The sequence below is a fragment of the Microcaecilia unicolor genome, chromosome 1 (genome assembly GCF_901765095.1).
Source record: "Microcaecilia unicolor chromosome 1, aMicUni1.1, whole genome shotgun sequence".
In the NCBI taxonomy this organism is placed as follows: domain Eukaryota; kingdom Metazoa; phylum Chordata; class Amphibia; order Gymnophiona; family Siphonopidae; genus Microcaecilia; species Microcaecilia unicolor.
The window spans coordinates 669,481,271-669,503,977 of record NC_044031.1 but is presented as its reverse complement, the minus strand read 5'-3'; the positions used below and the strand labels follow the sequence as shown (position 1 = coordinate 669,503,977).

The 22,707-nt window shown below is 44.0% G+C and overlaps 1 protein-coding gene across 1 annotated transcript in view; it reads right to left on the bottom strand.

Moving 5' to 3' along the window:
* The window catches only part of LOC115457664 (mucosa-associated lymphoid tissue lymphoma translocation protein 1-like), a 181,699-nt gene that overhangs the window by 26,077 nt on the left and 132,915 nt on the right, over positions 1 to 22,707 (bottom strand). Inside the window, exons 11-15 of the mRNA XM_030187200.1 lie at positions 18,887 to 19,064; positions 14,364 to 14,438; positions 12,944 to 13,071; positions 8,002 to 8,151; positions 1,298 to 1,449 (exon numbers count right to left, since the gene is read on the bottom strand). Coding sequence (XP_030043060.1) covers positions 1,298 to 1,449; positions 8,002 to 8,151; positions 12,944 to 13,071; positions 14,364 to 14,438; positions 18,887 to 19,064 — 683 coding nt within the window. The remainder of the gene's footprint in view (positions 1 to 1,297; positions 1,450 to 8,001; positions 8,152 to 12,943; positions 13,072 to 14,363; positions 14,439 to 18,886; positions 19,065 to 22,707) is intronic.

Genomic DNA, 22,707 nt, shown 5'->3' with positions numbered 1-22,707 from the left:
ACACCATCAGGGGTGTCTATCCTATTGCAGACTTTAGTATCATCTGCAAAGAGGCAAACCTTATTAGACAGCCCTTCAGCAATATCGCTTACAAAAATGTTAAAAAGAACAAGCCCAAGAACCAAACCTTGGGACACACCACTGGTAACACCCTTTTCCTCAGAATGAGCTCCATTTACCACTACCCTCAGTCGCCTTCCACTCAACCATTCCTAACCCAGAAAGACACTTTTAGGGCCCATACTGAGGGAATTCAATTTATTTATTAGTTGTCTGTGCAGAACTGTGTCAAAGGCTTTGCTTAAATCTAAATACACCACATCTAGCGCTCTCACTTGATTCAACTCTCTGGTCACCCAGTCAAAGAAATTAATCAGATTTATCTGACAAAACATGCCTCTAGTGAAACCATGTTGCCTCGAGTCCTGCAATCCATTGGATTCCACAAATTTTACTATTCTCTGTTTTTAAAATGTTTCCATTAATTTACTTTCCATAGAAGTCAGCCTTATCGTCCTGTAGTTCACAATTTTACATGAATAAACATATATTTATCTAGGTAAATCACTCTGATCATTGACCCCAATGATTCTGATCAAGAACAGAAAGAAAAGAGGCCTCTTGCTGTTCTTGGATACAGAAAAAGCATTTGACAGGGTAGAATAAGCCTTTTTTTGGAAGGGGCCATAAAAAGCAAAACTCTATGGAAGGTATTCCCAAGGGAAAGGAACAGACCTTGGAAGATGGTGCTCCAAGGGCTGATTTCAGCAAAGTAGTACAATCATGGTTAACAGTCAAGTGTCAGATCGGATCTGATTTTCACTACAGATCACCTGTCTGGTGAAATGATGGTGAAATGATGCAGCATGAGTCAGGGGTTAAACTACTATACTGGTTTTTCATGGATGGTCCAGAGAGAGACTTTTGGCCAGTCCAAGAGTGCTTTATGGTACTCATAACCCAATTTCTTCCATATTTAATCAGCTCTGCAGGTAATGCAGAGATCCTGGAGGTCATGCTACAAGAAAGCCAGGACTGGCAGAAAGTCTTCCTCCGAAACTGGGCCCTACAAACCCTCTGCTGCTTATGAGAATTTACTGCTTGAGAGACAGGGAAGCGAGCAGAAAATGGAGTATGACACTGTGACATACCACATAGACTGAAAATTCTAGAAACTTATATCAGAAGTGAATCAGGAGAACAGCTACAGTTAGAAAGCACTGTATCTCAATCATATAAGCCACTCTGCAGCTTCTGGAATGGTTGGAAAATAAATGAGCAGCTGTCAGAGACTCACCGGAGGGTTGAACAGAAGAACCCTGACGTTGGCTGCATGTGCAGGGACCTCCTTCAGCTTGGCATACACATGCATAATGTTCGAGAAGACAGCATGGAAACACAATTCAACTTCAGCACCACAGGTGAATCTCTTGGTCTCCTTGGGCAGCTCTGGAATCACAGCAAGAGAGGCAGGAGTTATGATTGTTCTATGCAAAACTAATCCCTGCACCTATTGATCATTAAGCCTCCCCTCCTAGTGCACCACTGTCCTACCAGGGATAATCCCTCCTCAGATTCTGACCGGTGGTAGAAGGTGAGCAGTCCATGTACATCACTGCAGTGTCTTCCTATGGCTGAGAAAGAAGGATGCAGATCTTTTGTGAGATACTTCTAGTGCTGCTCTTGTGACTGAACAGCAATGTGATGTTCTCACATGCCACTCTTTTGTCTTGGTGGGTGAGGGCTTCACACTGCTCTCACACCCTTCCAAGAGCCAAAGTTAGAGTTAGAACCTATTTGACAACCCTACAGTTGGAGCCTATCAACCAGCAGAACAATCAAGATTTTTTTTTTTTTTTTGCATTTGTACCCCGCGCTTTCCCACTCATGGCAGGCTCAATGTGGCTTACATGGGGCAATGGAGGGTTAAGTGACTTGCCCAGAGTCACAAGGAGCTGCCTGTGCCTGAAGTGGATCCTTTATCCATTATTACCAATGGCAAATATTCCACATGAAGAATCTAGTTTTCATTTGTTTGCTAGAACAGGGGTAAGTGCACAGCACAGCTTCCTCCAGCCAAGTTATTGCAGCACTTTGCCTGGGACTGGAACCAGGATGGAAAGTAAACCAGGCAGAGCTGGTGAGCTGGCAGCTGACTTGGCACTTTTCCCACTTTCTTGGCCAACAGCTTGCAGCAGTCCACAGCTGTCAAGCTCTGGTTGTAGATACTGCTATGGAGCATTATGACTTAAATATTTAAAGGCAAAAGGCAGGAATGAAGAAAGGGGTCAGAGCAAAACAAAGAATTCTCAATTTGTATGCTGATCTGAGCAGCCCGTAATGAATACAAATCTGCAACCAGACAGCAGCTGTGTATCATCCAATAGACTGCTGCCATGGGCTGCAGCTGTGTTTTGATTGGTTGCTTTTTAGCTCACATGGCAGGGTACAGCAGAAGACTGGACACTCCAAAGCAGCCATGCTTTTAAAGTACACTAGCATCACTGCACTGGGACAGACCAAAGGTCCATCAAGCCCAGAATCCTGTTTCCAACCGTGGCCAATGCAGATCACAAGTGCCTGGCAGGATCCCATAAGAGTAATAGATTCCACGCTGCTTATCCCAGGAATAAGCACTGGATTTTCCCCAAGTCCACCTTAATAGCGGTTTATGGATTTTTCTTCCAGGGATTTGTAAATTTGTGAAAGATGATGCCAGAGCAGGGATGTGGACTGTTTGAATGTGGTATTTCAGAACCTGTTCCCGAAAAATGGCTTTCATGAAATTCTCTCGCTCACCTCACTCCTCCACAGCACTGTGCCACACTTCCACACTCTGACCCCTCTACGGCCTGACTAGGGGAGGAGGGAGGGTAGGGATTTAATTCTTCCTGAGAATTAATAATTGTTTTTTCAGGGAAACCAGAACAGAATGACGTATAACCAGGCGTGGTTCAATCTTATGGCAACATCTGGTAACCAGACCTGCCCTCGAGGTCTCACTGGGCTGTACCATGAATTAATTCAGTGTAAATGCTTAGGTCTTTTTACCACCTCTCCAAATCTTCATATACCAGTTATCCACAATTTGTAGAGATAAAAGACCGAGGCTGCCACTTATGAGAAAAGTAATTTATTTACTTACCAAGTATAGATACAATTAATATTTTCTCATGGGAGGATAGAACTACTGCATACATATGCTCTCTGTATCTATCACTCCAACATACTGAACTGAAACAGCTATTTTTATACACTTGTATTTAACAATAATTTACAAAGCTTCAGCAAGTTATCTTACTCGGGATCATCTGGTCTTTTTTCAAAACTATCTGGTTTCCCTCACCTGCTAGACCACATTCTCATGTTTGTTTATGCTTCCTCCTTTCCCAGGCCTGTTTGTCCGTAATGATATCATATCAGATCATAAGTTCCTGGGCCTCACGATTTATGGCCTTTGCCCTATGACTCTACTCCAGGGTGCATAACTGTGTTTATTATCTACAGTTCCCCCTTGAAGGCCTTCGAGAGTAAGGGCTTCACTGCTTTGAACCCTTGCTGTAGTTCCATCCATTCCAGAGGGGAGCAATAGGTTCTTTTTCAAATGTATATTAGGGTTAAGGGGATCGTAGATGTGAGTCACTCAACCAAGAAGCTGCTTACATAGCAGAATGCATGTCAGAAAGCAGAGTTCCTAAGATATACTGCTGCTGAAAATAAACAAGAAATGGGGGATTTTTTTCCAAAGCTATTTTTACCTGTATGGGATTTCTGGCATTAAACTGGAGAGATGCTCCCTCCAGGAAGAGGACATGAGGATGGTGGAAGGTATTTCCACACAGATCTCTCTATAGCCTGTGCTAAAATGCAACTTTCAATCAACCCAGGGTCATCCCAGCTCATAGGCCAAGAGAAACTGGATTGGCAATGCTTTTGCAAGACAGATTATTTAAGGGAGTTCAGCTGGCAGGCAAAACAAATACATTCCTATAAACTTCCTTCTCTTAGTAACTCGTATTTTCACTGAACAGGATATTTTGACATTTAAACTCTCTGAAAACTCCTCCTCTGTCAGTGGTTATTCGTCCAGTCCTCAGCGACCCCAGAAAGTCGCCATGAAAATACATGAGGTATCTTGATACAGAACAGAGGTAGTGCCTGCAGATTTCCCTCATACATATTCATGGTGGATATCTTGAAAACCAGACTGGTGCTTATTCCCCAATAGGACTCTTTTACTAAAGGGAATTCGGATCTTATATAGTGTGCCTGGCATTCCGCGCCACAATCCAAGCAGATTCTATTATAGCACGCATAATTTAATTGGCTTAACAAGCAATAATGAGCACTAATTGTTAATAACTAGAATTTACGTGCACAAATTGCTAAATGTATTCTGTAACGTAGAGCTCCTAAATTTTAATGCATGCAGGCAAAAAAGGGCTTGGTTATGGGCAGGGAAATGGGTGTTTCATGGGTGTTCCAAAATTTATGCACGTAGTTATAGAATATGGCCCAGTGCACCTAAATCTATGTGTCATAATTTATGCCATGTTTTCATTGGTGTAAATGGACATGCATAGTTTTAGGTGCTGGGATATCAACTAAGCATATTCCATATACTGTACCTAAATCTAGGCGCCACTTATAAAATATGCTTAGGCGGAAATGTTTTACGTGTGGATTTGTTAAGCGCCATATATAGAATCTCCCCTTTAATGCGTGATTAATGCGCACAAACAGGCTACTGCAGAAACTTGTTAAAGCCATCAGTGCATTACTAATTTTTGAAATATATTTTTGAAAGGGGACATGATACAGGCAGGGTATGGGTGTTTCTGCGTTATCCAGCTAGCTCATTAGGATTAGCATGTCCTAACTGGGTAACGCAGGGTTAATGCAGGAACATCCTACATAGAATGCGGTAAGTGTGTTAACTCTTAGCAGGCACTGCTCACTAATGACAACATTACTATGTGACCTGAATTTAAAAAAACTGAAAATGCCCCCATAGAGTGGAGGAGTGGCCTAGTGGTTAGGGTGGTGGACTTTGGTCCTGGGGAACTGAGGAACTGAGTTTGATTCCCACTTCAGGCACAGGCAGCTCCCTTGTGACTCTGGGCAAGTCACTTAACCCTCCATTGCCCCAGGTACAAATAAGTACCTTTAGACAATATGTAAGCCACATTGAGCCTGCCATGAGTGGGAATGCGCGGGGTACAAATGTAACAAAAAAAAAAAAATAAGTGTCATGTTAAGTTTGGAGCTAACACACTAGAAAATGCCATATTTATTTATTCATTCATTCATTCATTCTTATACCCACAATTATCCAAAAACAAAGTTTCGGTTCAATGTGGCTTATAGTTAACAGTTAGGAGAAATTACAGTAATGTTTTACAATTACAAAGCTATATGGAACATCAGTAACACGTATAATTAACCATAATATTTCTTGAAAAGGTAGGTTTTTAATTCTTTTCTGAAGATAATTTGTAATGCTCCTAGTATCCTTGGGAATTGAATTCCACCATTTAGAACCCAGATTACCAAATCCAGCCGTATAGAAGTCACATTAACTCCAAATCTCAACGTGTTACATACAGGCTTATTTTCGAAAGAGAAGGACGCCCATCTTTTGACATAAATCGGAAGATGGATGTCCTTCTCACAGGGTCACCCAAATCGGCATAATTAAAAGCCGATTTTGGGCGTCTCCAACTGCTTTCCGTCGTGGGGACAACCAAAGTTCACGGGGTCGTGTCGGAGGCGTAGCGAAGGCAGGGATTGGGCGTGCCTAACACATGGGTGACCTTAACCCATAATGGAAAAAAAAAGGGCGTCCCTGACGAGCACTTGGACAACTTTACCTGGTCGTGTTTTTCTTAAGACCAAGGCACAAAAAGGTGCCCAAAATGACCAGAGGACCACCGGAGAAAAAAGGGGATCACCTCCCCTTACTCCCCCAGTGGTCACTAACCCCCATCCCACCCTCAAAAAAACATCTTTAAAAATATTTTGTGCCAGCCTCAAATGTCATACTCAGGTCTATCACAGCAGTATGAAGGTCCCTGGAGCAGTTTTAGTGGGTGCAGTGCACTTCAGGCAGGTGGACCCAGGCCCATTCCCCCCCTACCTATTACACATGTGGTGGTAAATGTGAGCCCTCCAAAACCCACCAGAAACTCACTGTACCCACATCTAGGTGCCCCACTTCACCAGTAAGGGCTATGGTAGTGCTGTACAGTGGTGGGTAGTGGGTTTTGGGGGGCTCAGCACACAAGGTAAGGGAGCTATGTTCCTGGAAGCAATTTCTGAAGTCCACTGCAGTGCCCCCTAGGGTACCCGGTTGGTGTCCTGGCATGTCAGGGGGACCAGTGCACTACGAATGCTGGCTCCTCCCATGACCAAAGGGCTTGCATCTGGTCGTTTCTGAGAAGGGTGTCCTTAGTTTCCATTATCGCCAAAAATCAAAAACGACCAAGTCAAGGGACGACCATCTCTAAGGACGACCTAAATGTCATGATTTGGGCGTCCCCGACCGTATTATCGAAACGAAAGATGGACGTCCATCTTGTATCGATAATACGGGTTTCCCCGCCCCTCCACCGGGACATTTTGCGAGGACGTCCTCAGCAAAACTTGGGCGTTCCTTTCGATTACGCCCCTCCACGTCACTCCTATCATTATGCCATTAAAATCAGTGGGTTTCAGATCTGATCCTCTCATGCCTGCAGCAGGCTGGGTTTGCAGGATATGTGTAATGCCTATCCATAAGAGACATTTACCTATAGTGAGTTTCAAAATCAGTAATTTGTACAGTTTGGCTGTCCTGATAACCCACCTGGGGGGCTAATACAGAAAGTGTCTGCGCCAGAGCTCAGCAAAGGATTTCTTAATGCATACAAAATGAAAAAAAAATTGTACCCAATGCAAATGAGCTGTGCACCAAAAAAGAGTGCTATCAGGTGAGAACATGCCAAATGCATGTGCACAGGGTTATGTGCTACCAGCAGTTGTAAACAGAACAGTTTTATTAGCACTTGGAGTTACATCCACATACATCTGTGCATGTGCTGGAATGCTATTTTGCGTATGCAAGTTTTGCAATACCAACATTATTTATTCGCAACTTTGGCTAATATTAATTTTGTCAACAGTCTAGCATTTCTTAGTTTCAGCACACATCTCCCCTCAGCTATTCCTCATCAACAAAGCCAGAAATATTGCAAGACCTGTACGCTTGTGGTAAAGAGAAGAAACAGGTATAAAATCCTCACTAGTGCTGACTGAAGGAGAATGAGCTAATTCTTACCCTTCCTCAGATGTTGTGTTAAAACCCCAGTGTTGTGCTCATCCTCCTGCACACTTCTTAGTGCTGAATAACTAATATAATCTGATTCCTATGGGATTTAAATATATTGTGCACTGATGTCTACCTGAGGCTTTGTGCAAAACTTGTTTTGACATGGGGCATCCACAAACTGTGCACTAAAACCAAGCTAAACTGTGTGCAAAACCTAACATATTTTGTTGCACTGGCCCCCCTAGTGGGGACACTTAAGATCTGGATTTGAAAATCACTGCTCAACATAAATTAGGAGGCTGCTGATTACAGGAAGCAGGTTAATGGCATGAACAGCTGAGGTGGCTACAGGCAGAGCTTCAACATGACAACTGCCATGATGAAAGGTGCATGTCCTTTATTCCAAAGGAAAAATAAAAGAGTACCAAGAAAAGAAAATGTATCAAGACAATTAAGAGAGGAGACCTGAAGAAGACCCATAGAGCAAGAAGGCACCAAGAAGCAGACCAAATTGTTATTTTGGAGAATCTAGCAACTGCCTCCGTTATAAAGCCTTTGGGAATCAACAAAACCAAGTCCGAGTGTCTGAAGGCTGCATGTGACTGTGCTTGAGGAGCTTAGCCAACAGCTGACAGTAGCAAAAGCAACTTAAGTCCCATCAGTCCATAAACATGCAGTGTTACAAATGTTCTTACCTCCGGCATGTGCCCATACATCACTGCAGGCTTGGGGCTTGTCTGTCTGTCCTATCCTGCATATGGTGTCTGTCAGTGCTCGTCCTTCTTTCAGGGTGTGCTTAATTTCCATCACTTGTTTTCCCATTACCAAGGGATCTCGACCCAGGTCTACAACCCATAGAAAAAAAGAAGAATTAAACTCTCCCTTGCTCAATTGTCCAGTAAGTTTAGGTTCTGCTGCTGCAATTCTCCCCTCCGAGACACTCTGAACTGACTTTCAGCATCATGCCTCAGTACAGTGCCCTGGAAAGACAGCTGGAAAATTCTTAACAACTCAGGTTGCAATAGCAAATGGCCATCACAAACTACATCATTTTAATGGGTAATGCATTTGATGTATTGCCTTTCTGTGGTACAACCAAAGCAGTTCACATAAGCACTTTTACTCCAAATGCTACATTGTTTCACATCTCCTGGTTAATCTAACTAGTGTTAAAATGGTGTTTATAATATACACTAGTAAAAAAGGCCCGTTTCTGACACAAATGAAACGGGCGCTAGCAAGGTTTTCCTCGGAGTGTGTATGTTTGGGAGAGTGTATGTGAGAGTGAGTGTTTGAGAGTCAGAGTGAAAGTGTGAGTCCAATCCATGCTCCTCTGTCACCTGGCCCCTCCATTCATCCCTATCCAACAATTCCGCTGTCTCCCTGAGGCCTGCCCTGCAATCCATATGCATCCATGGCCATCTGTCCCCTCCATTCATCCCTATCCAGCAATTCCCCTCTCCCTGAGTCCTGCCCTTCCAATCCATGCACCTCTGTCACCTGGCTCCTCCACTCATCCCTATCCACAATTCCCCTGTCTGCCTGAGGCCTGCCCTGCAATCCATATGCATCCATGCCCATCTGTGCCCTCCATTCATCCCTATCCAGCAATTCCCCTCTCCCTGAGTCCTGCCCTTCCAATCCATGCCCATCCATGCTCATCTGTCACCTGGCCCCTCCATTTTTTCCTATCCAGCATTTTCCCTCTCTGCCTGAGGCCTGCCCTGCAATCCATATCCATCCATGCCCATCTGTCCCCTCCATTCATCCCTATCCAGCAATTCCCCTCTCCCTGAGTCCTGCCCTTCCAATCCATGCACCTCTGTCACCTGGCTCCTCCATTCATCCCTATCCACAATTCCCCTGTCTGCCTGAGGCCTGCCCTGCAATCCATATGCATCCATGCCCATCTGTCCCCTCCATTCATCCCTATCCAGCAATTCCCCTCTCCCTGAGTCCTGCCCTTCCAATCCATGCACCTCTGTCACCTGGCTCCTCCATTCATCCCTATCCAGCAATTCCCCTCTCCCTGAGTCCTGCCCTTCCAATCCATGCCCATCCATGCTCATCTGTCACCTGGCCCCTCCATTTTTTTCTATCCAGCATTTTCCCTCTCTGCCTGAGGCCTGCCCTGCAATCCATATCCATCCATGCCCATCTGTCCCCTCCATTCATCCCTATCCAGCAATTCCCCTCTCCCTGAGTCCTGCCCTTCCAATCCATGCCCATCCATGCTCATCTGTCACCTGGCCCCTCCATTTTTCCCTATCCAGCAATTGCCCTCTCTCCCTGAGGCCTGCCCTGCAATCCATATCCATCCATGCCCATCTGTCCCCTCTATTCATCCCTATCCAGCAATTTCCCTCTCTCTCTGAGTCCTGCCCTCCCAATCCATGCCCATCCATGCTCCTGTGTCCCCTGCCCCCTCCATTTTTCCCTTTCCAGCAATTGCCCTCTCTCCCTGAGCCCTGCCCTCCCAATCCATGCCCATCCATGCTCCTCTGTCCCCTGCCCCCTCCATTCATCCCTTTCCAGCAATTGCCCTCTCTCCCTGAGCCCTGCCCTCCCAATCCATGGCCATCCATGCTCCTCTGTCCCCTGCCGCCTCCATTCATCCTTTTCCAGCAAGTCCCCTGTCTCCCTTCCATGACCCCCCCTCGCATCCATGCTCCTCTCTCTCCCAGCCTGGGCCGCCCTCTTCTTCCCCCCCCCCCCCCTTCGCATCCATGCTGTCGTTCCTCCCTTGCCCTCCCGCTCCCATTGTTGTACTTTAGTGGCCACCCTCTTCTCTCCCCCCAACATGCGTTTTTTTTTTTTTGTTTTTTTGTTTTTAAATTTACCTCCGTGGCGGTTCCGGCAGCGAAGCGTCAGGGAAGGAGGCGGTGCTCCCGACGTCTAGGTTTCCCTTCGCTGTGTTCCGCCTTCTTTTGACATCATCCTTGACGTCAGAAGAAGGCGGAACACAGCGAAGGGAAGGCTAGACGTCGAGAGCGCCGCCTCCTTCCCTGACGCTTCGCTGCCGAGCGTTGCGATTGGTTGAGTGTCATTGCTCCGCCCTCGACGTCATCACGTTTGACGCGTGGGCGGGGCAGACAGAATGCGATCTCACCCCCTTCACTTAGAATGTTGGTTAACAGAGGCTTCAGAACGTTGGAGGTGCGTTTTATATAGAGATATAGGAGTTAATTCTGTAAAGTGGGCGGTAACATTTATGCACTAAACACATGCATACATGATTAGAATGCATGTGTGCACACATGGGTAATGCCAAAAGTCTGTTTAAGCACTCTTCTATAAATACATGCATATCTTATATACTGTGTATTTGACAGGTAGGTGTACACATGGGCAAGGCGTAGACAGGACTCATAGTTATGTGCGTAACTATTAGAATACTATAAGTTACATGTGTATCACTGGTATTTGGTTGCAAACATTTACATCAGTTAGACATGCAAAGACAGATATTCTATAACATCGTGCCTAATTTCTGGGAACACTCCTGACTCATCCATGCCCCTCCTATGGCTGTACCCTCTTTGGAGTATGCACTCATGTTACAGAATAGGACATAGGGTAGATCTAGACATAACTCCTAATTGCTGTCAATTAAGTACTTGTTAACTGCAATAATTGATTGTTAATGCCTAATTGTCTAATTTGTTTACCTGCGGATCTGTGATCTGCGCGTAAATTTGGGCAACCTATACAGAATCTGGGGGACAATGTGCTGCTGCTCTTTTTTGAATATGTATTTTTGTAAAATGTTTCTTCCACCAAATACACATGAAAAAAAAAAAAGGAGGGAAGTGCTTCAGGTCCAACAAGGGATAAAGGAAAGTAGCACCAGACTACAAGAGTCCAAAATAGAGATGTAAAGTTTATTAACAAGGGACCACCCCTTAACACAGGAAGGAGGACAACCAATGGGACCCGGTGTTAACAAGATACAAATTATATTGCAATGATAGAGTGGATCAAATTGGAGGAGGGTTGCACTATATGTTAAAATAGGGAATTGAGTTAAACAAAATAAACATTCTATATGAAACAGATAGCAGCGTGGAATCCTTACGGATCTATGTGTGAAGGGAAGGTAGGGCTGTACTACCATCCTCTGGGACAGAACGAACAGACAGATGAAGAAAAGTTTATAGAAATAAGGAAAGCTGGCACATTAGGCAACAGTGTAATAATGGGTGATTTCAATTACTCCAATGTTGGCTGGATAAACGTTACATCAGGAAGTGCTAGGGAGGTAAAATTCCTAGATGTAATAAATGACTGCTTCTTGGAGCAACTGGTCCAAGAACTGACAGGAGGGGGGGGAGCTATTTTAGATCTAGTGGAATGCAGGGCATAGTACGAGAGATAACGGTGTTAGGTCCATTGGGAAACAGTGATCATAACATGATCAAATTTGAGCTATCTGGAGTAAAGCCAATAAGGAAATCTACAGTAGCAGCACTTAATTTTCAAAAGTGTGATTTTGTTAAGGATGTGGAGAGGGACGAAACAGATGCAGCTGTTGCAAACGTGTCAGATGAACAGGCTATTGACATCCCAGCCGGTGTTACTGAAGAGGAGTTTCATCACTACGTAGCTGCTGATTACGATCTACAAACAGCTGATGACAGCACTGATGTCGAGATATGCGCCTACACGCAGGCAACGGCTGATGATGAAACAGATGATGAAATGAGCAGCGAGGCACATGCTGACGAAATTCAACAACCACCTGTCACTTTTGCAAGAGCGCTGGAGAGTCTCAACACCGTGCGGGCCTATCTGGAGGCCACTGGATGTCAGTGCTATGACAGTTTTTACCGTCTGGCAGACGTAGTCTATGGAAGTCACAGACACAAGAGTGTACAGAGGACTATAACTGATTACTTCAAGTAAGCCTAACGTCAGTTAACGGAGACTGTATACTGTATGTATAATAAACAGTACTGTACATATGTTTATCAGATGTCAAGCTTCTTTGTGTCACAACGGTTACGTGCAAGCTCCGGTTAACTGCATGTATTTCTTTAGTCTCAGACCCTTGCACTTAAGCGGATTGCACTGTATTTTATGCTATAAACTGCTATGAAAGCTAGGCTTGTGGCAATATATCAAATAAAAATGAAACTTGAAACTTGTTATTTCATAGACTGAGATTTGAGGAGCTGCTTTGGCTGGGCTCATTTCCCCATACGTTTCTAGTTGGGTGGAACCTGCCCTGAATCCACTGTCACTTATGACACGGGCTCTGAAACGGAGGTGCCACAAGACTTCATTCATAACTGCAAGGGCTAGTTCTCGAATTGGACATTATCCTTTTCTATCTATAACATCAACTAATCACTAGAACAGCACTCAGCAGAAGGCTGTTTATCATGGTTTTCTCTGGAATCTGACAGGGATGCTTCCTGAGTTCTACCTCTAGGTGTCGCTGACATGTAATGGCTGCCATCCCCATCCTGTCTTTCCAAGGATGTATGCCCTTACCTTGTCAGAGCAAGAAACAGAAGACAATTCCCAGGACTGAATCTTGATTCCCCATATAACAGCATGCAGCCCTGCTCATAACCCTACCACTGAACCATCATGATCCATCACACATTCTTTTTCAATAATTGGGATCCCTAGTACCTTCCAACACTTCCTCGAGCATGTGGGTAACCTTCTTCTCCTTCTGAATGTGTTTCTTCAGGTACTTCATGAAAATACCAGAGCTGAACTGCCCATCTTGCACCTCGTATGCCTCTGCATCCTCACTCCTGCAAACAGAATTAAGCAAGGTCTGGCTCAATTAGATGCAGAAGGAGTTTATCTGGAAAAGCACTAGTCTTAATCTAAAAAATTCTTGGTTTAGATTTTCGGCCTTGATCTAGTAAGGTGCCATAGCTGCGGACATAAAGGGCAAATTTTCCATTAGGAAACTAAACAAATTGTGACAAGATGTTTTCTTGCCATCTCCTGGGGAGTTTCCGAAGATGCAGCTGAAGGATTCTCAGTATGATGGACCTATGACATGTCTGTTAATACAGCAGACTGCAAGTATGTAATAACCAGAAATATTAGTGGAAACACAAGTGCTAGTCTAGCCAGGTCTGGCTGGCAGGTGCACATGAAACCTAGGCTGGATGCAGGGCAAAGGCCTGCTAAGTACTGGCAGCTGTTTCTACCAAGCTTTGTGGTTAGACATGGGAAGGGAGGGCTGCTGAACTAAGTAGGGGATTTTATCAGGGTAATTTTCAAAGCTACAGCTCTGTGTAGAAGTTTACACATCCTAGGTTTCTATCTTTTGCTTCATTACACATTAACCTTACCCAAGTTTTACCTTCAGGACTAATTTCCATATAAATAACTTTACAGGTTGCCTGTGCTTTTCATTTTAAAGTTAAATTAAACTGTTTTGCACAACTGAGCATAGATTTACACCAGCAAATAAGAGCACAGTTGCACAGAACCTACTTTAGTAAATAAGTGCTTCTTCTGCCCCATAATGAAAAATCATTGATTATATTTGCAAAGGGCTGTCTTGGATAGGAAATTATATATGGATATGCAATATAATGTGGACTAGTGTCAAAAGCCATTGACCTAGGTAACTTGTCTGTCTAGAAATTACCCTCCCTTTCTTTGGGTAACAACACACAGGGTTCAACAATGTGGGCACTTTCACCCCCAAGGAAATGTAAGGGGGGGGGGGCAGAGGAACAGCAACAAGTGTACTGTTGCATTTTCAAAACTCTAGGTTATTTTGCAGGAAAAAGTACCTGCAGACAAAACAGGTGTAGATCTTTGTGGGTATATATTGCAGGTGGTTATCAACAGGAAAGTGCTTGCACCACCAGTGCTTTTGTTCACTGCTTAGGGGGTCTTGTCGACCTGGAAAGTGGTATACAAAGATCGATCCATAAATAAAATCCACAGGTAACAAAAGTATCTGTGGATTTTGATACTACCTCCAGGCCTTTGAACGGCCTCATACAATGCATTTTTTTCCAACAAGATATTAGGATTTAGGAAGAAGGGTCTCTCTGTTCCTACCACATTTTATACCTACGTTGCATAGCCGTAGACCGTGTTCCCCCAGGGCTCTAAGGGCTTCACTTCAGAGAGTGCACACTTAGGGTTGTACCTTGAAAGAGATAAGAATCAAGATTCAATTCAGTGTGGAATAAAGCAGAAAGGCCTAGAGGTATGCAGTAATTCCTTGCCATTGGTTCTCTAATTAGAATGTTTTTTTAAAATCCATGCAAAGTGTGGCTGAGGATGGGGAGGGGGAGTTGCAAATCATGCTGTGGAGGATACTCAAACCTTAATGCTCAGAAAGGGGCACTCTTGTGGGTGCCAGCGTATCTGTTTCCTGCAGACACAAAACAAGAAATGTAATGCTAGGAAGCAGGGGTATACTATACACACCTCCTCCCTTAGCAGGAACTCAGATGGCCTAGTTCACTTATACCCATTCTCATTTATGGGATAAAAGCTCAGTAAATTAGGCCCACAGTTGTACTGTTAAAATTCTTGAGCCATTGAAAATGCTTCCAATGTCTCCCCCCACCTCTTCTTTCTTTTAAGTAACAGGTACAGGAGCCAATCAGCTCGGAAAAGAGTACCCTAATGGTTAATATAGTGGGCTTTGATCCTGGTGAACCGGGTTCAATTCCCACTGCAACTCCTTATGACCTTGAGCAAGTCACTTAACCCTCTATTGCCCCAGGTACAAAAACACCTTAGATTATGAGCTCACTAGGGACAAAGTACCTGCATATAATGTGTACAGCACTGTGTATATCTAGTAGCATTACAGAAATGATAAGTAGTAGTAACTTTCACTCAGTTAGCCGTGGTGAATTAGTTCCCAGCATCAGAAGCACTGTCTTCTGTTCAACAGCTTATTACCCAGAGGAATATTATTGATAGGACCACAGGTTTATCAGTCTCGCCATTCCTAGTTGGCCTCTACACCCTTGAGGCCATTTTCCCCTTCACGCTGCCTGGATCAGCCCTGACTTCTATGTGCTTACTACTACTACTAATCATTTCTATAGTGCTACAAGACGTACATAGCACTGAACACATTATATACAGATACTTTCTCTGTCCCTAGAGGGCTCACAATCTAAGTTTTTGTACCTGAGGCAATAGAGGGTTAAGTGACTTGCCCCAGATCACAAGGAGCTGCAGTGGGAATTGAACCCAGGTTGCCAGGATCAAAGCCTGCTGCATTAACCATTAGGCCACTCCTCCATTGCTTTTCTTGCCCTACCCCTTTATTGTATAGTTTTTCTCCCCTCCCCAACACTTATTTTGCCTGATATTTATTGTACCCTATTGGCTTTTACCTTGTATTGTACACCACTTTGTTTTAAATTTTGGTTAGCTTTTATCATTAATCGGGTCAATCTGACGTGGCTGGGATTCTGGGAAATCCCTACTAACTTGTCTTTTCTATTTTATATATATCCTACTTCCTACTGTATCTTAGTGTTATATGATAGTTTTATGTTATATCTTACTGTTTACATCTGCTATAACCTAGGCCTCGATCGCCATCATTTGTACCCCAAGGGGGCATGCAATGAAGCTACAAAATAGTAAATGTAAAACAAATCAGAGAAAATATTTCTTCACTCAACGTGTAATTAAACTCTGGAATTTGTTGCCAGAGAATGTAGTAAAAGCAGTTAGCTTAGCGGGGTTTAAAAAGGTTTGGATGGCTTCCTAAAGGAAAAGTACATAGACCATTATTAAAATGGACTTGGGGAAAATCCACTGCTTATTTCTAGGATAAGCAGCATAAAATGTATTGTACTTTTTTGGGATCTTGCCAGGTACTTGTGACCTGGATTGGCCACTGTTAGAAACAGGATGCTGGGCTTGATGGGCCTTCGGTCTGTCCCAGTATAGCAATACTTATGTACTTATATCTGAAATAGATATGTATATTTTACATTTATTATTGTAAACCGTATAGGTTTTTCTAGAGACAGTTGGTATATCAAATTTTCAAAAACCCCATAAGCCATACCAATACACTAAACTAAAGAAAGAAATGTCACTACTGGTTTCTACTATCGAAATTATCTGAGTAAAGGAAGCTGCAGGTGAAGGCAGAGTTTTCTTTTCTCTTAGTAGGATAAGATCTTTTCAGTGTTATTGTTGTTGGAAGGCATGCACCAGTGCTGTGATTGTGTCTTCTATATTCTATTGTAGGATGTTTTTCTCCAGCCCCTGTATTTAATCTTACTCTATTATCTTACTATTTTTATTATTTGTTTGATTTACTGTAGTTGCTTTGATGGGTTAAAGTTTTCTATTATTGTTTAGTTGTATTTCATTATGGCATTTTAATTTTGAATTGTATTATATTTATTATTTTTCAATGTTAAAATCTGATCTGTTCAACCTATCAGTTGAAAAAGCAAAATGTTACATTCTTAAATTGCACCTACTTAAATTAGATTATCAAAAACTAACTTACTGTAAAACAGAAACATCTATTTCTTATTATGGGGTGCTTTTACTAAGCTGCGCTAAAAAGTGGCCTGTGGTACGACTAGCATGCGGGTTTCCTGCGCACTGAGACCACTTTTAGCATGGCAGTAAAATGGCTGCATTTATTATTTCCCCCATTAATGGCCACGTGCTAATTTCCCAATTAGACAGTATGGGCTCATGCACTAACCACATGCTAATCGGTTAGCGTGCAGTGATGCAGCTGCAGTAACCAAATAGCGCTGGGCATGTCTGTTCTCCGCCCCAGTGGTAAAAAAATAATTCTATTTTTTAGCAAGTGGGAAGCGCGTGCTGATGCAAAAACTACCGTGGGATGCCTGAGTATACCCTGCAGTCGTGGATTTTAGCCTGCAGTAAGTACACATTAGTGCTTACCATAGCTTAGTAAAAGGCTCCTATATTTGTTACCCTTTTTAATGTTTCATATACTGGGACACAAAAGTCCCATATAACCCCACAGGGCTGTATAACTTCCCTTCCCTCCATCATCAGATCCGCTTCACCTCCATCGCTATCTTTAATGTTTTCCAAGGGCTTCCAGTACTAAAACAAAATACATTTTGAAAGGAGAAAGTACTTTTTATAATTAAAAGCTGTTTTATTTTATTTTTGTTACATTTGTACCCCGTGCTTTCCCACTCATGGCAGGCTCAATGCGGTTTACATACTGTATACAGGTACTTATTTATACCTGGGGCAATGGAGAGTTAAGTGACTTGCCCAGAGTCACAAGGAGCTGCCTGTGCCTAAAGTGGGAATCGAACTCAGTTCCTCAGGACCAAAGTCCACCACCGTAACTACTAGGCCACTCCTCCACTCACACTGCAAATCTTTTTGGACTGGTTCTGAATATATTTCATTCATTTAGTGAACACTTTTTCTATTCCACTTTTCCCAAAAGAGACCAAAATACTCTCAATGAAATAGTAATCAATGTACTAATCAAACACAAAATAACACAATAAATGTAATAAAATAACTAAGATCAATATAAACTAGATTATGAACAGAACCTACGCAACATGTTAGCCCCAAAATTACAGCATTTCTCCAACTGGTAACATAAGAATCAGAGGATCCAGAGGAATCAGATATGAGGGAAGACCTACTTAAAAGCCAACATTTTACTGTCTTTCCAAAAGATAATGTTTATTCTTCACAACTCTGCCATGCTAGAATATTCCAAATTACACAGAAAACAAGCACCTTTTAAAAATGACTTGTTGCTTGAAAGGAGACTTATATATCCATCTCCATACCCATAGTTATATAATTTAGAATACACACCTGAAGGAGCTGACTTTTCAGCTGACAAAGTTAAAATGCCATTTTAACCGGCCTTAGCAAAGAAAATAAGCATGCAACCTGCTGTGGGCGGTACAGTGTGATTGCTCTAATGGGAAGTGCTTAATTCACGAGCTTTAATGTGTTAAGAGTGTGCATCGCCATAAAAATGTCTGGTTAGTCTTCATTTTAAACACAGATTTAGCAATGTTTGTGGTTTGTGCACTTATTCCGGCCGATATTCAAAACGATTTAAGTGGGCAGGAGAGGCTTTAATCACTTGTCTGTGGCTAACCACTTAACCGGTTAGTGCTGCTGAATAGTCTATGCCAAAACTGGCTAACTTGTGGGCATTCTGGGAGTGAAGTTGGCACTTATGTGGTTAAGTGTCGATATTCAGCCCTTGACCACATAAGATGACCACTTAAACTGGGCCACATAAACAGCAGTTCAGCTTATGCAGTCAAGGGCTGAATATTGCACTTAACCACATAAGATTTAGCAGCCAACCCAGAACAGGATATTCAATGGTGGTGTCCGGACATGGCCCAACATAGAATATCTGGGAATACAGCCAGTGGTGGACATAAAAACGCTGACCGCCGCCGGCTGAATATCGGCTGGATTGTATGCAAGAACTTTTTGTGTATACAAAATTAATTTTACATGTGTGAATTCATAGGTATGTACTCATACAAGCAATTTGCGCATACTTTACATTTTTAGCTGTCCATATGACCTCAATGTGTGCTCATGAATACACATTCCTGGGATGCATACCATTTCCTGCAGGTGTCCAGCAGCAGGACATTCAGGGCTGTTTGTCTCTCTTGCATCTTCTGCAGGATATTCTGGACGCTGATGCAGTTCTCAGGTCTGTAGGGCTGTGGGGCATCAATGGGCACCATGTAATTCCTCCCTGAGCGTTCGTACCCATGTCCAGCATAGTAGAACAGCCCTAGAGAGCAACAGACAGCACAACTTCAAGAGGGAGTCTCCCAGGGCCCATTCCAAATGTGGGTTGGTCGGGGAGAACAAAATGGAGGGGCCTCTGTTATTAACTCATCAGATTAAAATCCCAAGCCCAACTGATCCAGGTCTGCCATCTCTAGGGACAGTTACAGGAGATGTGCACCAAAATTTTTTTCTTGCTATGGTGGTGGCAAGGGGCAGGCTGAAATGATGCTTAAATTTGATTTCATTTCCAATGGCTGATTATCATTTGTGTCACCCTCTACTTCTCTTTGGACTACTGGTAGAAGTCTTCTCTCCTGTTTTTTTTTCTGATACATGTCCTGGCACCAGCACTGAATATCCAAGTTTGTGCGGCCTGCTATCCCTTTGCCGGTTAAGTGCGATATTCAGCACTTAACCCCCTAAGTGAAACCAGACAAAAACAAGACTATGTTTTATACAGTCCGATTTGTTTAGAGAATGACATGGGGACAACTTGTGGGTTCTGTCTCCATCCCCGCAGGCCCTGTCTCCGTCCACGCCCTGTCCCCATGGGCTCTGTCCTCATCTGCAGAAGCCTCGAACAATTATGATTTTATATTCTTTTTATTAAAGTATAAAAACAAACAATATGCTGTGCAACTATTATGTATAAATTACAAATAGAAAACAATATTAACAGCGAGCAGCTATAATAACCCTCCTCACCACCACCCTCTACCCTTCCAACCCCAACAATAGCTGATTTCTACTACCCCAAAGAATCCTAATCCACCCTGTTAAAATTTCCAGGGGTACAAAATACAACACATTCTGTGTGCCCTAGAGGGGAGAAATATGCCCTATGAAGCACTGTTATGATTTTTTTTAATCTGTGGATGAATAAGTCATCAACAACCTCAGGATTCAGTCTAGCTCTCCTGTCTTCTACAGTCCTTCTGGTAATAGAAGACGTGCTGGTAGCAGGATGTACAGGATCCCCCATGCAAGTTTTACTAGTTGTTGCCAGAATGTTTGCTTGTTTAAAAAAAAAAAAAATCAAAATATCGTTGTCTGCATCACTCAAACATAAATAACAGTCCAGGTCATTAACAGGCTTCAAAATAGAAAATGACAAGGGGACAAAGTTTGTCCCAATTCCCGTGGGCTCTGTTCCCATCCCCGTTCTGTCGCCGTGGGCTCTGTTCCCATCCCCATTCCGTGGGATCTGTGCCCGTCCTCGCCCCATCCCCACAAGCTCTGTCCCCATCCCCGCGGTTACTGCAGATCCCCATCCCCATGTCATTCTCTAGTCCGGTTAACTTAGATGGTTAACCAAACAAGTGCTGAATCTGCCCCCAGACTGCCCACAAAATAACTGGCTATGAGTTTACCAGTTAGTGATGATTTTCAGCGATACCTCTAGCGTACCAAGGGCAGGGTGGTCTGCCCTGGGTGCAGGCAGCAAGGGGGTGAACAGAGCAGTCGTGTGGCTGTCGGCTCCACTGGTTCCCTGCTCCCTCTGATGATAATTCCTGTTCCGGGGCATGGAATTGCCGGAGCTGACAGTCGCACGACTACTCCATGCACCTCCACGTGGTGAGAATGATGCTCTTCAGGGGTGGGGGAGAGGTGGGTTATGTGCTTTGGGGGGAGGGGTAATGCACTGAGGGGGGGGGGGGGTGATGTGCTGGGGGGGGGGGGGGATAGCGGTGACCCATCCCAGGTGGCAGCCAGTCAATGAGCAGCACTAACCGGTAAGTGCTACTGAATATCAGTAGTGTGATTTAACCAGGCATGAGGCTCTCCTGGCTGTTTAAATTGCTTTGGATACTTTTCACATGAATGAATATGTTCCTGGACTCTTTGCAAATCATGGCAGGTAAGCAGTTTGAAGTTAGGGGCTCAGTAGTTCTGGCACATGTTCCTGGCCATGTGGCCCCAGGGCTTTTATTGTAGAGCAGGACTTCCCAACCCAGTCCTGGGGACCCAACAGCCAGTCAGGTTTTCAGGATATCCACAATAAATCCATAAGAGATAAATATGCATGCATTAGAGGTCCAGCATATACAAATGTATCTGATGCATATTAATTGAGGCCAAACTTGTGAAACTCTGTTGAATTCATGAGCTCAATTTGCATATGGTTGAGCAATGGTTCTGAACCCAGTCCTCAGGCCATACTCAGTCAGGTTTTCAGGATAACCATAATGAATATGGATGGGGATAAGTTTACATATACTAGCTCCATTGTAGAAACATAGAAACATGATGGCAGATAAAGGCCATATGACCCATCCAGTCTGCCCATCCTCTGTAACCCCTAATTCTTCTTGTTCCTAAGCGATCCCACATGCTTATTCCATGCCTTTCTAAACTCTGGAACAGTCCTCGACTCCACCACCTCCACCGGGAGGCCATTCCATGCCTCCACCACCCTTTCTGTGAAATAATACTTCCTCAGGTTGCTCCTAAGCCTATTCCCTCTCAACTTTGTCGTATGCCCCCTCATTCCAGAGCTCTCCTTCATTTGAAAAAGGCTCTCTTCCTGTTCATAAATGCCCTTGAGATATTTAAAGGTTTCTATCATGTCTCCTCTTTCCCTCCTCTCTTCCAGCGTATACAGGCTGAGGTTCATAAGCCTGTCCCTATAACAGAGAGCGGGATGGGGGTGGAGGATGATCCATGAGAGTGTACTCTGAAGGTACGGTGAGAGAGAACAGAGCCCTGGAACCCAAGTGAGGACAGTGTGGCAAGAAGTAGATTATGATTGACAGTGTCAAAAGCGGCGGATAGGTCGAGGAGGATGAGGATGTAGTAGTGACCTTTGGATTTGGCAAGGAACAGGTCATTACAGACTTTAGTGAGTGCCGTTTCTGTTGAGTATAGAGGACAAAAATCGGATTGAAGTGGATCGAGGATGGCATGAGAGGACAGAATATCAAGGCAGCGGCTGTGAACGGCGCATTCAAGTATCTTGGAGAGGAAGGGTAGGAGGGAGATGGGGGTGCTAGTTGGAAGGACAGTTAGGGTCTAGTGATGGTTTTTTGAGGAGTGGTGTGACTACAGCATGCTTGAAGGTATCAGGGACAGTTGCAGTGGAGAGAGAGAGGTTGAGGATATGACAGATGGGGGGGGGGGGTGACAGTAGGAGAGATGGTGTTTAGTAAGTTGGTGGGGATGGGATCAGAGGAACAGGTGGTGCATTTCGAGGAGGAAAGAAGGTGGGCGGGTTCCTCTTCGGTAATATCAGGAAAAGAAGAGAAGGAGGCCTGAGTTGGGTGGTTGAGGGAGTGGGTTAAAGGGTGAAGAGGAGGAGGTGGTTTGGTGGTGAATTCGAGGTTGATCTTCTGCACCTTGTTGTCAGCCAGTGCTTGAGGAGAGAGTGAGGGGGGGGGGGGGGGGGGGGCTGAGGGTACTTTGAGGAGGGAGTTAAGGGTGGCGAAGAGACGACGAGGGTTGGAGCTGAGAGAATTAGTCAACTGGGTGTAATAGTCCTGTTTGGCAAGGAATAGGGAGGACTGGAAGGAGGACAGCATGAATTTGTAGTGAATGAAGTCAGTATGGGTGCGAGATTTCCTCCAGAGGCGTTCAGCAGATCGGCCGCAGGAGCGAAGGTATCGGATGCTAGGGGTCAGCCATGGCTGGGGATTAGTACGATCTTGCGA